The sequence below is a fragment of the Pristiophorus japonicus genome, chromosome 16 (genome assembly GCF_044704955.1).
Source record: "Pristiophorus japonicus isolate sPriJap1 chromosome 16, sPriJap1.hap1, whole genome shotgun sequence".
Lineage (NCBI taxonomy): Eukaryota > Metazoa > Chordata > Chondrichthyes > Pristiophoridae > Pristiophorus > Pristiophorus japonicus.
In genome coordinates, this window is record NC_091992.1 from 10,879,618 (window position 1) to 10,893,069 (window position 13,452).

Sequence of the window (13,452 nt, forward strand, 5' to 3'; positions counted from 1 at the left end):
CGACGTTCTCCGTACACTGCTGTTCCTTTATGAAACCCTTTCACCTTTATCGGATGGCTGGTGTCAGCATGCATGGTGCTGCCCTTTGTGCCATCTTTGGTCCCAGTACACCGGGATTAGGGACGTGAAAATTTCAGCCAGGGATCCGGCTGCTGATTACTATCTAATGGGCCCGTGCTGGAAATGTGGCCAGCGTGGTAGCTGTGTGCGGCCTGGCTGTGACGCTCGCTATGGGATGTGGGCGTCGCTGGCAAGGCTGGCATTTATTGCCCCCCCCCCCCCCACCGTCCCTAATTTCCCCTTGGGAGAAGGTAGTGAGCTGCCTTATTGAACCGCTGCAGTGCGTGAGGTGAAGGTTCTCCCACAGTGAATATATTTCTATTGTCGCGGTTCGAATGGCTCGCTGGGCCACTTCAGAGGGCAGTTAAGAGGCAGCCAAATTGCTGTGGGTCTGGAGTCACATATCGGCCAGACCGGGTAAGGGCGGCAGATTTCCGTCCCCTGAAGGATATTAGTGAACCAGACGGGTTTTTACGACAATCCAGTAGTTTCATGGTCACCATTACTGATACCAGCTTTTGATTTCAGATTTATTTAATTCATTGAATTTAAATTCCCCAGCTGCCGTGGTGGGATTTGAACTCAAGTCCCCAGATCATCAGTCCAGGCTTCTGGATTACTAGCCCAGTAACATAACCACAATGCTACCGTACTCATTCAAGTGTCTGTGGTTACACATGAAAAACTGGCCACGTGAGCAAGGTACCATATATAATCGTACAGTATGAGTACTGATAGACATTGGCCCCAAAAGTCCACAAGGCTAGTTACCCTCGTGCTGCACCCCAGAGGTGGAACTTCCACCTATGCTGCGTTCTCCAACACTGACCTCAAGGTGGAGCGGAATCCTCAGTGTTATGTCCGTAATGCACTTATGAATGACTCCACGAGGCAATGTGTTGTACTCAAACTTGTAGTGACCTTGGTCCTTTATTCGTAACTCCAGAGTGAGGCTCAAGCATGGTGGGCAGCCTTTTATACTGGGCCCTGCACACCTATCCAGGTGACCCTCAGGTCTCCCACCGCAGTGCCCTCTGGTGGACAGCTTCTGCCACAGGGGCAGGAAAACCTGGTCTCCATCAGTTGCACACTCTAGTGGTGCCAGCATGTATATACACAGTATAAACCTTATTGATAGTACATCAGGTAACAAGTCTCCATCTTATGCAGCTGTACTGTGACTATACAGAGAGTATATCTATAATTTGCATATATAAAACTCAGTACTTTAAAGAGAGTGGGTAGACGATGATAATTGCTGGTAAAGAACAAAGGGAAAAAAATATTTAAATTCCTACCAAGTACACCAAGTTTTGCAGCAAACATCAGTGAGATTCCAATGGGAAACCCGACTAGGTAGTATCCAATCAGGTTACAGATAGCTCCCAGCTTTTGTTTCCCAGTTCCTCTCAAAACTCCACCACTTACACCCTGTAGGATAGACAAGCAGAAAATGAGAAAAAAAGACCTTTATTTTTTTAGCACCTTTCCCCACCACCGGAGGTCCCAAAGCGCTTTACAACCAATGAAGTACTTTTTGAAGTGTAGTCACTGTTGTAATGTAGGAAATGCAATAGCCAATTTGTGCACAGCAAGCTCCCACAAACAGAAATGTGATAATGACCAGATAATCTGTTTTTTAGAGATGTTGGTTGAGGAATAAATATTGGCCCAGGACACCGGGGATAACTTTGCCTGCTCTTCTTCGAAATAGTGCCGTGGGATCTTTTACGTTCACCCGAGAGAGCAGATGGGGCCTCGGTTTAACGTCTCATCCGAAAGAGGGCACCTCCGACAGTGCAGCACTCCCTCAGCCCTGTACTGGGAGTGTCAGCCTAGATATTTTTGTGCTGAAGGATCTGGAGTGGGACTTGAACCCACAACCTTCTGACTCGGAGGCAAGAAATGGTGCTGCCCACTGAGCCACAGCTGACACCATATTACAGCAATGATACAACATTTTGCTGTGATTTCTACAGGAAGGAAACAAAACCTGGTGCTTGACAGGGTAAATGCAGGGAGGATGTTTCCCCGGGCTGGGGAGTCTAGAACCAGGGGTCACAGTCTCAGAATAAGGGGTCGGCCATTTAGGACTGAGATGAGGAGAAATTTCTTCACTCAGAAGGTTGTGAATCTTTGGAATTCTCTGCCCCAGAGGGCTGTGGATGCTGAGTCGTTGAGTATATTCAAGACAGAGATCGATAGATTTTTGGATACTAAGGAATATAAGGATAGTTCGGGAAGGTGGAGTTGAGGTAGAAGATTAGCCATGATCTTATTGAATGGCGGAGCAGGCTCGAGGGACCTAATGGCTTACTCCTGCTCCTAATGCTTTTGGTCTTACGTCCCCATATAATTCATAACCATCGGAATACATTTTGAACACAGCCATCGATGTTTTGTAGGGAATAGCTCACGTGGTCAACTCACATTGTTGATGGTAAAGGTAACAAACAGAAACCATTTTTCTGAATTTATAAAACCAGAGCAGCCAAGGTGTTGAGATCGCCCACAAAAGGCGGTGGATGCTGGGGGCAATTGGAGCTTTCAAGACTGAGATCGATAGATTTTTGTTAGGTGAGGGTATCAGGGGATAAGGAGCCAAGGCGGGTAAATAAACTGGAGCTGTAGATCGGCCATGATCTCCTTGAATGGTGGAGCAGACTCGAGGGGCTGAATGGCCTTCTCCTGCCCCTACGTTCCAAGCTTATGTGGCTATTGGCTCTGTGGCTGCCACAGCAATGTGATGCTGTCCTACTTTGCACCAAGTCCCGCTCACCCATCACCCCCTGTGCTCGCTGACCTACATTGGCTTCCGGTTAAGGAACGCCTCAATTTCAAAATTCTCATCCTTGTTTTCAAATCCCTCCATGGCCTCGCCCCTCCCTATCTCTGTAATCTCCTCCAGCCCTACAACCCCCCACCCCCCACCCCAAATGTCTGCGCTCCTCTAATTCTGGCCTCTTGAGCATCCCTGATTATAATCGCTCCACCATTGGTGGCCGTGCCTTCAGTTGCCTTTGCCCCAAGCTCTGGAACTCCCTCCCTAAACCTCTCCGCCTCTCTTTCCTCCTTCAGACGCTCCTTAAAACCTACCTCTTTGACCAAGCTTTTGGTCACCTGCGCTAATTTCTATTTATGCGGCTCGGTGTCAAATTATTTATCTCATAATACTCCTGTGAAGAGCCCTGGGGCGTTTCACGACGTTATAGGCGCTATGTAAATACAAGTTGTTGTATTTTCCTGCGTCCCACTGTTGTAGGCTGCAAAGTTTCAAATGGCTCTGATCACTTTCAGTCCATCTTCAGCTTAAAACCAAATCAAACAAAACTCAACAGCACAGGGGTCCCCAAAACAGAAACACTTCAAACCATTCAGCGATAACAAATTATGGAAAGGGAGTGAATTTCCTCCGGGGCTTCCCCCCTCCCCACCACCCTTCTTCCTCATGTGCTTGCACTGCTTCCCCTTAAATGCATCTATCATCATCATCATAGGCAGTCCCTCGGAATCGAGGAAGACTCGCTTCCACTCCTGAAGTGAGTTCTCTGGTGGCTGAACAGTCCGATACGAGAACCACAGACCCTGTCACAGGCGGGACAGACACTCGTCGAGGGAAGGGGTGGGTGGGGCTGGTTTGCCGTGTGCTCCTCCCGCTGCCTGCGCCGGACCTCTTCACGCTCTTTGCGTTGAGACTCGAAGAACTCAACGCCCTCCCGGATGCACTTCCTCCACCTCGGGCGATCTATACTATTCGCCTCAACCCACTCCCTGTGGCAGCGAGTTCCACATTCTCACCGCTCTCTGGGTGAAGAAGTTTCTCCTGAATTCCCCATTGGTTTTATTAGTGACTATCTTATATCCCTGCCATCCCAGTTCTGGTCTCGCCCGCAAGTGGGAACATCTCTCCGGCTACCCTATCGAACTCCTTCGTAATCTTAAAGACCTCTCTCTTCAGTCACCCCTCCGCCTTGTCTTTTCTAATTTCTGGCTCAGAGATCAGAGAACACATCATGAATTGACTGGCTTTATTTGTTGTCAAGAAGGATATGTTTCTAAATATCCTCATTTAGGACACTTAGGATGAGATGAAGTTGGGTGAAAGGGGGCTGGTGTGGAACATAAACAGCGGCACGGACTGAATGGCGGTAAAATGCTCTGTAAGATTTGATTGCATTTGTAGCAATGTGTGAACTGTGTCATGTATCCTACGTGGTTACTGCGTGCACTATTACAAGGTGTGCCACCAGAGGGCACCGCAGTGGGAGACTCATAGGTTACCAGTACAGGTGTGCCAGGCCTAGTACAAAAGGCAGGCCACCAGGTGTGATCCTCACTCTGGAGTTATCAACAAAGGACGAAGGTCACTACAGTTCAAGTACAACACATTGCCTCGTGGAGTCTTTATCAGAGCATCTGAAGACAGAACACACTGGAAGTTCGACACGATGCAGTGTGACAGGCAGAATCTGACAGACATGTGCTGTCGGCAAGACATCACTGATATGACACAGAAAACATCGAAATGATCGAGTTAACATTTAAACATAGCGAATAGAAGAAATATCTATACTAACAAAACCTTTACGAATATCAAAGATACTGAAACACTCACAGCCATGCCATCGAACAAATGAAAAGCAGCACAAACTGGAATCACTTCTGCAACCAGATTGATAATGTCTCTGGAAAATGAAAAGAGGGATTTCAGATGGTTCCGAATCCATTTTGTAAATGAGTCTTGATGAGTTTTCGTGCTTGTAGAATTATTTTTGACTGACCTTTCAGTGGTGAAGATGTAACTCACCACTTTCCTTATCGAGACAAGTATCACCACAAGCGCTAAGGAGATGCACCCTGCGGAAATAAATGCAAATCATGAAGCATTCTCATCGAATAATCGATTGCAAGTTGCAGATAACCTTTTTAAAGGAGATTGCAGTTCACTCTTTCTTTTATCCCTCCCACCCCCTCCCCCAACCCGCTCCGCACACCCCCCACCTCTGCTTGATTGGGTGTCGACTCCTTCTCTGGGTACAGTTTGATGGACTCCTCCTGTGACTTGCTCCACGGACCTTCAACACTATACGATCGTGGTGGAGGAGGTGTCGCTGTTGGGCCCTGATCCTGTTCTTGCCCATCGGGCTGGTAAGTGGCAAGTAACATTCGCGCCACACAAGTGCCAGGCAATGACCATCTCCAACAAGCAAGAGTCGAACCACCGCCACATCCAGGCTTGGGCTGAGAGGTGGCGGGTAACGTTTGCACCACACAAGTGCCAGGCTAATTTCCATCTCGAACAAGAGAAAGTCCAGCCCTCTCCACCTTGGCATTCAGCAACACCACCATTGCTAAGTGTCTCATCGCCAACAGGGGAAATTAAAACTAGGGGGCATAGTCTCAGAATAAGGGGCCGCCCATTTAAAACTGAGATGAGGAGAAATTTCTTCACTCAGAGGGTTGTAAATCTATGGAATTCTCTGCCCCAGAGAACTGTGGAGGCTGGGCCATTGAATATATTTAAGGCATATTTTTGAGCGCTACGGGGGTAAAGGGTTATGGGGAGCGGGTAGGGAAGTGGACCTGAGTCCATGATCGGATCAGCCATGATCGTATTAAATGGCGGAGCAGGCTCGAGGGGCCACCTGGCCTACTCCTGCTCCTATTTCTTATGTTCTTATGTTCTAAATTAAAATTCTGTTCCCGGGGGTGATGATGCACTTGCAGTGCCTCTGGTGCCCACCTCTCGCGGAAGGCCGCGAGTGAAACCGGTGGACACCTCAACAGCTCTACAGACCTGTGAGCATACTCACAGGTACATGCATTACAACCACCACCTTCTCGGGACAACTAGGAATGCACCATTGCCAGCATGACCACATCCCGAATATAAAGAGAATTTTGTTTTTAAACCCGAGTGGAAGTGTCTTGTGCGTTGACAACGGGTGTAGGACAGAATCAGGTTCAGCTGTGATAACCCTGCAGTCAAACAACCCATCAACAACTACTATCCAGGCTCCTGTGCAAAAAATGACCAAATGGGCAAGGTTACGGAGGACGGCTGGTCCCCTGGGAGCTTTGTCCCAATGAGGAGCCCACCCCTACAGGAGGGTTTAAATGGGGAGAACATAGAATCGTAGAATGATCACAGCACAGAAGGAGGCCATTTGGCCCGTCGAGCCCATGCCGGCTCTCTGCAAGAGCACTTCAGCCAGTCCCACTCCCCCTGCTCTTTCCCCGTAGCCCTGCAAGTTTTTTTCTTTCAGGTACTTATCCAATTCCCTTCTGAAAGCCACGATTGAGTCTGCCTCCACCACCCTCTCAGGCCGTGCATCCCAGATCCTAACCACTCGCTGCGTAAAGAAGTTTTCCCTCATGACGCCTTTGGTTCTTCTGCCAATCGCCTTCGATCTGTGTCCTCTGGTTCTCGACCCTTCCACCAATGGGAACAGTTTCTCCCGATCTACTCTGTCCAGACCCCTCATGATTTTGAACACCTCGATCAAATCTCCTCTCAACCTTCTCTGCTCCAAGGAGAACCCCAGCTTCTCCAGTCTATCCACGTAACTGAAGTCCCTCATCCCTGGAACCATTCTCGTAAATCTTTTCTGCAAACTCTCTAAGGCCTTCACATCCTTCCTAAAGTGTGGTGCCCAGAATTGGACACAATACTGCAGTTGAGGCCCAACCAGTGTTTTATACAGGTTCGTCATAACTTGCTTTTGTGCTTTATTCCTCTATTTATGAAGCCCAGGATCACCATATGCTTTTTTGGATAGAACATTGGATAGAAAGAAACGTGAGGGTTACATTGAATAACGACAATTGAGTTTAAACTATTGCACTCACCCATGCAGCACAAAGCAACTTTGGCAGAGTTTTTAGCCTGCTCTGGATTGCTGGCACCCAGTGCATTACCCACATGAACAGTTGCAGCCACACCATATCCTAAAGAAATCTGCAGGAGGAAGAACATGAGCAGTTCCTTGTACGTTATTCTCTATTCCCCGCCCGCCGCCTTCTCCCTCTGCCCCCCCACCCCCTCCACCGCGCCCCTGCCATATGCCTGTGGGTGGATGTACCACCAGACAGAGCAAAAGGTCAGAGGGTCAGTCCTCCTTTGTGCTTGAGGTACCTGATCTCAGTTGGGAAGGAATTAGCATTACTATTGGCCTCACCCCCTGTGCAGTGCTGAGGGAGTGCCACACTGTCGGAGGTGTCATCTTTCGGATGAGACGTTAAACCGAGGCCCCGTCTGCTCTCTCGGGGCGGATGTGAAAGATCCCATGGCCACTATTTCAAAGAAGAGCAGGGGAGTTATCCTCGGTGTCCTGGAGCCAATACTTATCCCTCAACCAACATCACTGAAACAGATTATCTGGTCATTATCACATTGCTGTTTGTGGGAGCTTGCTGTGCGCAAATTGGCTGCTGCGCTCCCTACATTACAACAGTGACTACACTCCAAAAGTACTTCATTGGCCGTAAAGCACTTTGGGACGCCCTGAGGTTGTGGAAGGCGCTATAGAAATGCCAGTCTTTCTTTCTTTTCTTTTTTTCACCCCCCACCCTGCCCCCTCTGTCACCCTCCGAGCGTCTGGAAGGAATAAAATCATCCAGAGTTTCTGTTTCTAATTACTATCTATTAGCGTTACTACAAGGTGTCAAACCCAGGGATGCTGAATGAGTGGAGGAGCTGTCCCTCCTTTCCGTCCTCCCCTTCCACTGTCAAACTGCTGTCCGATATTCAATATAATCCCTGGCCCTCCCATGGGATAGAGGCCCAAGAGCTTGTGTGAAGGGGAACCTGTTAAGCAACGCCTCGATTTCAAAATTCTCATCCTTGTTTCCCAATCCCTCCATGGCCCTCACCTCCTCCCTATCTCTGTAATCTCCTCCAGCCCCACATCCCCCCCTGAGATGTCTGCGTCCCTTTAATGCTGCCCTCTTGAGCATCCCTGGTTATAATCACTCAACCATTGGTGGCCGTGCCTTCTGTTGCCTAGACCCCAAGTTCTGGAACTCTCTCCCTAAACCTCTCCGTCTCTCTACCTCTCTTTCCTCCTTCAAGACGCTCCTTAGAACCTACCTCCGTCGCCTGCACTAATTTCTACCTATGCGGCTCGGTGTCAAATTTTTTGTCTCATAGCACACCTGTGAAGCGCCTTGGGACATTTCACTATGTTAAAGGCGCTATATAAATACAAGTTATTGTTGTTGTAGTGATATTATTGAAGGTGCATTGTGATTGTCTGTTCAGTTGAGTGTTACTTGAGCTGTAATGAACCTGATTACATAGAATGGAATAGTCCTTTATTGTAAATGTACTAAAAAGAGACGACTGCTACCCTTCCTTTAATGCACTCTCCTGGCGCCAACAGCAATTTTGTTCCCTTGATGTGTTAAAATTGCTATTGTTTAGTCACAAGCAGGGGCAGATTAACCGCAGGGCGGTTTAACCACGGGACGGATTAACCGTGGAGTGGGTTAACTGTGGGGTGGATTAATCGTGGAGTGGGTTAACTGTGGGGTGGATTAATCGTGGAGTGGGTTAACTGCGGGGTGGATTAATCGTGGAGTGGGTTAACTGTGGGGTGGATTAATCGTGGAGTGGGTTAACTGTGGGGTGGATTAATCGTGGAGTGGGTTAACTGTGGGGTGGATTAATCGTGGAGTGGGTTAACTGCGGGGTGGATTAATCGTGGAGTGGGTTAACTGTGGGGTGGATTAATCGTGGAGTGGGTTAACTGCGGGGTGGATTAATCGTGGAGTGGGTTAACTGTGGGGTGGATTAATCGTGGAGTGGGTTAACTGCGGGGTGGATTAATCGTGGAGTGGGTTAACTGTGGGGTGGATTAATCGTGGAGTGGGTTAACTGCGGGGTGGATTAATCGTGGAGTGGGTTAACTGCGGGGTGGATTAATCGTGGAGTGGGTTAACTGCTGGGTGGATTAATCGTGGAGTGGGTTAACTGCGGGGTGAATTAACTGTGGGGTGGATGGGGCTGCAGCCACAGGCCCACCAAAGAACATCGGCCCATCAAATAAATGTAGGAAAAAAACTATAAGGCTGAAATAATAGGCTGAATAGAATGGACAATGAGAGGAAAAACAAGACTGAGGAAAATAGATTCACTTGTTTATACCGATATACAGAAGTACCGATATACACTAATGTACCTATATACACTAATGTACCTATATACAGAAGTACCCATATACACTAATGTACCTATATACACTAATGTACCTATATACAGAAGTACCTATTTACACTAATGTACCTATATACACTAATGTACCTATATACAGAAGTACCTATATACACTAATGTACCTATATACACTAATGCACCTATATACAGACATACCTATATACACTAATGTACCTATATACACTAATGCACCTATATGCAGAACTACCTCTATACACTAATATACCTATATACAGAAGTACCTATACACACTAATGTACTGATATACAGAACAGAATATGTACGAGCCTGTTTTATTTCACATGTTATTGAGAGAACTGTGCATATATGTATAGGAATCTAGTATTGCAATGTTACCAGAACCAGAATATATACCGACTTGTTACAGAATATATGCTTTCATTGTTGAATATACTGGCCTATGTTTCCATACTCAGAATCCGCATCATACACGTAATGTAAGTAACATGAACAAACGTAACTATCGGCCCATTGGGATCAGTTTGCCCCAGGCCCATCAGGCCCTTAATCCGGCTCTGGGCACCCGTGCATTAGGTATCCAAGTACCCAGTCTTCAGCCTTACCATGTAAACTGCTGTTAAAACCTGATATACAATGGACTGGGCTCCGAGTTGAACTTCATTAATTAACCCTGTGAACAGGAAGGGAACAAGCAGTGAGTTAAAGTTTATTGAAGCAAACTCATAACTGTCAGCCATGGCTCAGGGGGCAGCATGCATGTCTCTGAGTCAGAAAGTTGCGGGTTTGAGTCCCACTCCAGGAACTTGAACACGAATCCAGGCTGATGCTCCCAGTGCAGTGCTGAGGGAATACTGCACTGTTGGAGGTGCCGTCTTTCGGGTGAGACGTTAAACCGAGGGCCCCAGGTGGACTTAAAAGATCCCATGGCATTATATCAAAGAAGAGCAGGGGAGTTCTCCCCGGTGTCCTGGCCAATATTTATCCCTCAATCAACATCACTGAAACAGATTATCTGGTCATTATCACATTGCTGTTTGTGGGAGCTTGCTGTGTGCAAATTGGTTGCCGCGTTTCCTACATTACAACAGTGACTACACTCCAAAAGTACTTCACTGACTGTAACGCGCATTGGGACATGCTGAGGTGGTGAAAGGTGCTATATAAATGCTTAATATCAAGAGAGGAAAAATATATTATGGGGAGTTAACTTTTCAGCAGGACTCAAACACAATTCTTGTGCTTTTAATTTGTGGGGTGGGTGCCAGCCTCGAATTGCACTCCCCTCATCTTTCTCCCCTCCTGGCAGTCTCTGGGACCTGCATCAGAGAGGGTGGGGAGGTGACAGGGCTTCTGTCAATGCCCTGTCGGAAGCCGCTGCCAGGATGCGATGGGAACGGTTTGATTATGACTCTCCTTATGGTTCCCTCCTGCTCCTGCCCTCCAATTTGCTGCTCCCCACGGCAGCCCGTGTGAGATCAGCAACGCCGCACAGTACGGGATTGATCCCTGCCGCATCACCCCCAGGCGTCGCGTGCTAAAAAAACATTGTTTATCTCAGATTTGTTTGATTTAATATCGGATGGAAGGCTTAGTCTGGGGTGCGCCGCAGAGCAGTGACATGTTGAGGGATTGAGACGGCACGGAATCATCGAATCTTAATGTGTGTGGGGAGCGTTATTTAAAGTTGATGATGGTCGGGTAAGTAAACTGTGTCTTTTCAGCCCGTAGGTTAATTTTTTTTTAAAAATCTGATTTGCCGCGATTGGTCAGCCCTGCTGTGTCAGCTGTCTCTGGCTCAGTGGGCAGCACCCTCGCCTCTGAGCCAGAAGCTCATGGGTTCACAGTCCCACTCCCGAGACTTGAGCACAAAAATCCAGGCTGACACTGCTGACACAGTGGATGCATTGACAGTCATTTTCCAACATTCCATTGACTCTGGATCAGTTCCTATCGAGTGGAGGGTAGCCAATGTAACCCCACTTTTTAAAAAAGGAGGGAGAGAGAAAATAGGGAATTATAGACCGGTCAGCCTGACATCGGTAGTGGGTAAAATGATGGAATTAATTATTAAGGATGTCATAGCAGCGCATTTGGAAAGAGGTGACATGATAGGTCCAAGTCAGCATGGATTTGTGAAAGGGAAATCATGCTTGACAAATCTTCTGGAATTTTTTGAGGATGTTTCCAGTAGAGTGGACAAGGGAGAACCAGTTGATGTGGTATATTTGGACTTTCAGAAGGCTTTCGACAAGGTCCCACACAAGAGATTAATGTGCAAAGTTAAAGCACATGGGATTGGGGGTAGTGTGCTGACGTGGACTGAGAACTGGTTGGCAGACAGGAAGCAAAGAGTAGGAGTAAATGGGTACTTTTCAGAATGGCAGGCAGTGACTAGTGGGGTACCGCAAGGTTCTGTGCTGGGGCCCCAGCTGTTTACATTGTACATTAATGTTTTAGACGAGGGGATTAAATGTAATATCTCCAAATTTGCGGATGACACTAAGTTGGGTGGCAGTGTGAGCTGCGAGGAGGATGCTATGAGGCTGCAGAGTGACTTGGATAGGTTAGGTGAGTGGGCAAATGCATGGCAGATGAAGTATAATGTGGATAAATGTGAGGTTATCCACTTTGGTGGCAAAAACAGAGAGACAGACTATTGTCTGAATGGTGACAGATTAGGAAAAGGGGAGGTGCAACGAGACCTGGGTGTCATGGTACATCAGTCATTGAAGGTTGGCATGCAGGTATAGCAGGCGGTTAAGAAAGCAAATGGTATGTTGGCCTTCATAGCGAGGGGATTCGAGTACAGGGGCAAGGAGGTGTTACTACAGTTGTACAGGGCCTTGGTGAGGCCACACCTAGAGTATTGTGTACAGTTTCAGTCTCCTAACTTGAGGAAGGACATTCTTGCTATTGAGGGAGTGCAGCGAAGTTTCAACAGACTGATTCTCGGGATGGCGGGACTGACATATCAAGAAAGACTGGATCAACTGGGCTTGTATTCACTGGAGTTCAGAAGAATGAGAGGGGATCTCATAGAAACATTTAAAATTCTGATGGGTTTAGACAAGTTAGATGCAGGAAGAATGTTCCCAATGTTGGGGAAGTCCAGAACCAGGGGTCACAGTCTAAGGATAAGGGGTAAGCCATTTAGGACCGAGATGAGGAGAAACTTCTTCACCCAGAGAGTGGTGAACCTGTGGAATTCTCTACCACAGGAAGTTGTTGAGGCCAACTCACTAAATATATTCAAAAAGGAGTTAGATGTAGTCCTTACTACTTGGGGGAAGCAAGGGATATGGCGAGAAAGCAGGAATGGGGTACTGAAGTTGCATGTTCAGCCATGATCTTATTGAATGGCGATGCAGGCTCGAAGGGCCGAATAGCCTACTCCTGCATCTATTTTCTATGTTTCTATGGAGTACTGAGGGAGTGCCGCACTGTCGGAGGTGCCGTCTTTCGGATGATGTGTTAAACCGAGGCCCCATCTGCCCTCTCAGGTGGACATAAAGAATCCCGGGCACTATTTCAAAGAGGAGCAGGGGAGTTATCCCCAGGGTCCTGGGCCAATATTTATCCCTCAATCAAAATCACTCAAAAATAAATAATCACACTGCAGTGTGTGGGAGCTTGCTGTGCGCAAACTGGCTGCCTGGTTTCCTACATTACAACAGTGACTACACTTCAAAAAAAGTAATTAATTAGCTGTAAAGCGCTTTGGAACACCCGGTAGCGGTGAAAGGTTTTGTTAGATTGCTTGGGGCTGATCATTGTGGATCGCGGCTGCTATCGGTGAGTAGGGGATTAGAGTTATTGCAAAGCCCGTAGCGATGGGCCTTTCCCTTTACGGGAGATAAGGAGCCTCCGATCCCAGCACAACGCCCTCGACATTGGGCAGTGCTGCACCACTGCCGTCCCTCCTGCCAGCTTGGAGCGCTCCAAGGGAAATAGAGGCGCTTGATTTAGCGCTCCACTTCCTTCCTGGAGCGCTAAACCGGAAGTTCGCGTTGGATTCACTCGCGTAGCGCCCTCAGCTACTTTCGCAAAAGTTACCGCCCCAAATGGGACGCAGCGCAATTTCTCCCCCAAAATCTTTTAAGAAACATTTTCTTTTAATTAATGTTTTTTTTAAAGATTGCTCCTTATTCCAGGTTTGCCCTTTCCCCGATGTCAGAGCCCCGCTCTTTGTTTGGTTCA

The 13,452-nt window shown here is 47.6% G+C and overlaps 1 protein-coding gene across 1 annotated transcript in view; it reads right to left on the reverse strand.

Annotated features, from left to right (window-relative positions):
* LOC139226956 (multidrug and toxin extrusion protein 1-like) overlaps nt 1-13,452 on the reverse strand; it is a 52,320-nt gene that overhangs the window by 11,464 nt on the left and 27,404 nt on the right. Inside the window, exons 11-15 of the mRNA XM_070858053.1 lie at nt 9,858-9,925; nt 6,910-7,018; nt 4,842-4,917; nt 4,676-4,745; nt 1,359-1,491 (exon numbers count right to left, since the gene is read on the reverse strand). Coding sequence (XP_070714154.1) covers nt 1,359-1,491; nt 4,676-4,745; nt 4,842-4,917; nt 6,910-7,018; nt 9,858-9,925 — 456 coding nt within the window. The remainder of the gene's footprint in view (nt 1-1,358; nt 1,492-4,675; nt 4,746-4,841; nt 4,918-6,909; nt 7,019-9,857; nt 9,926-13,452) is intronic.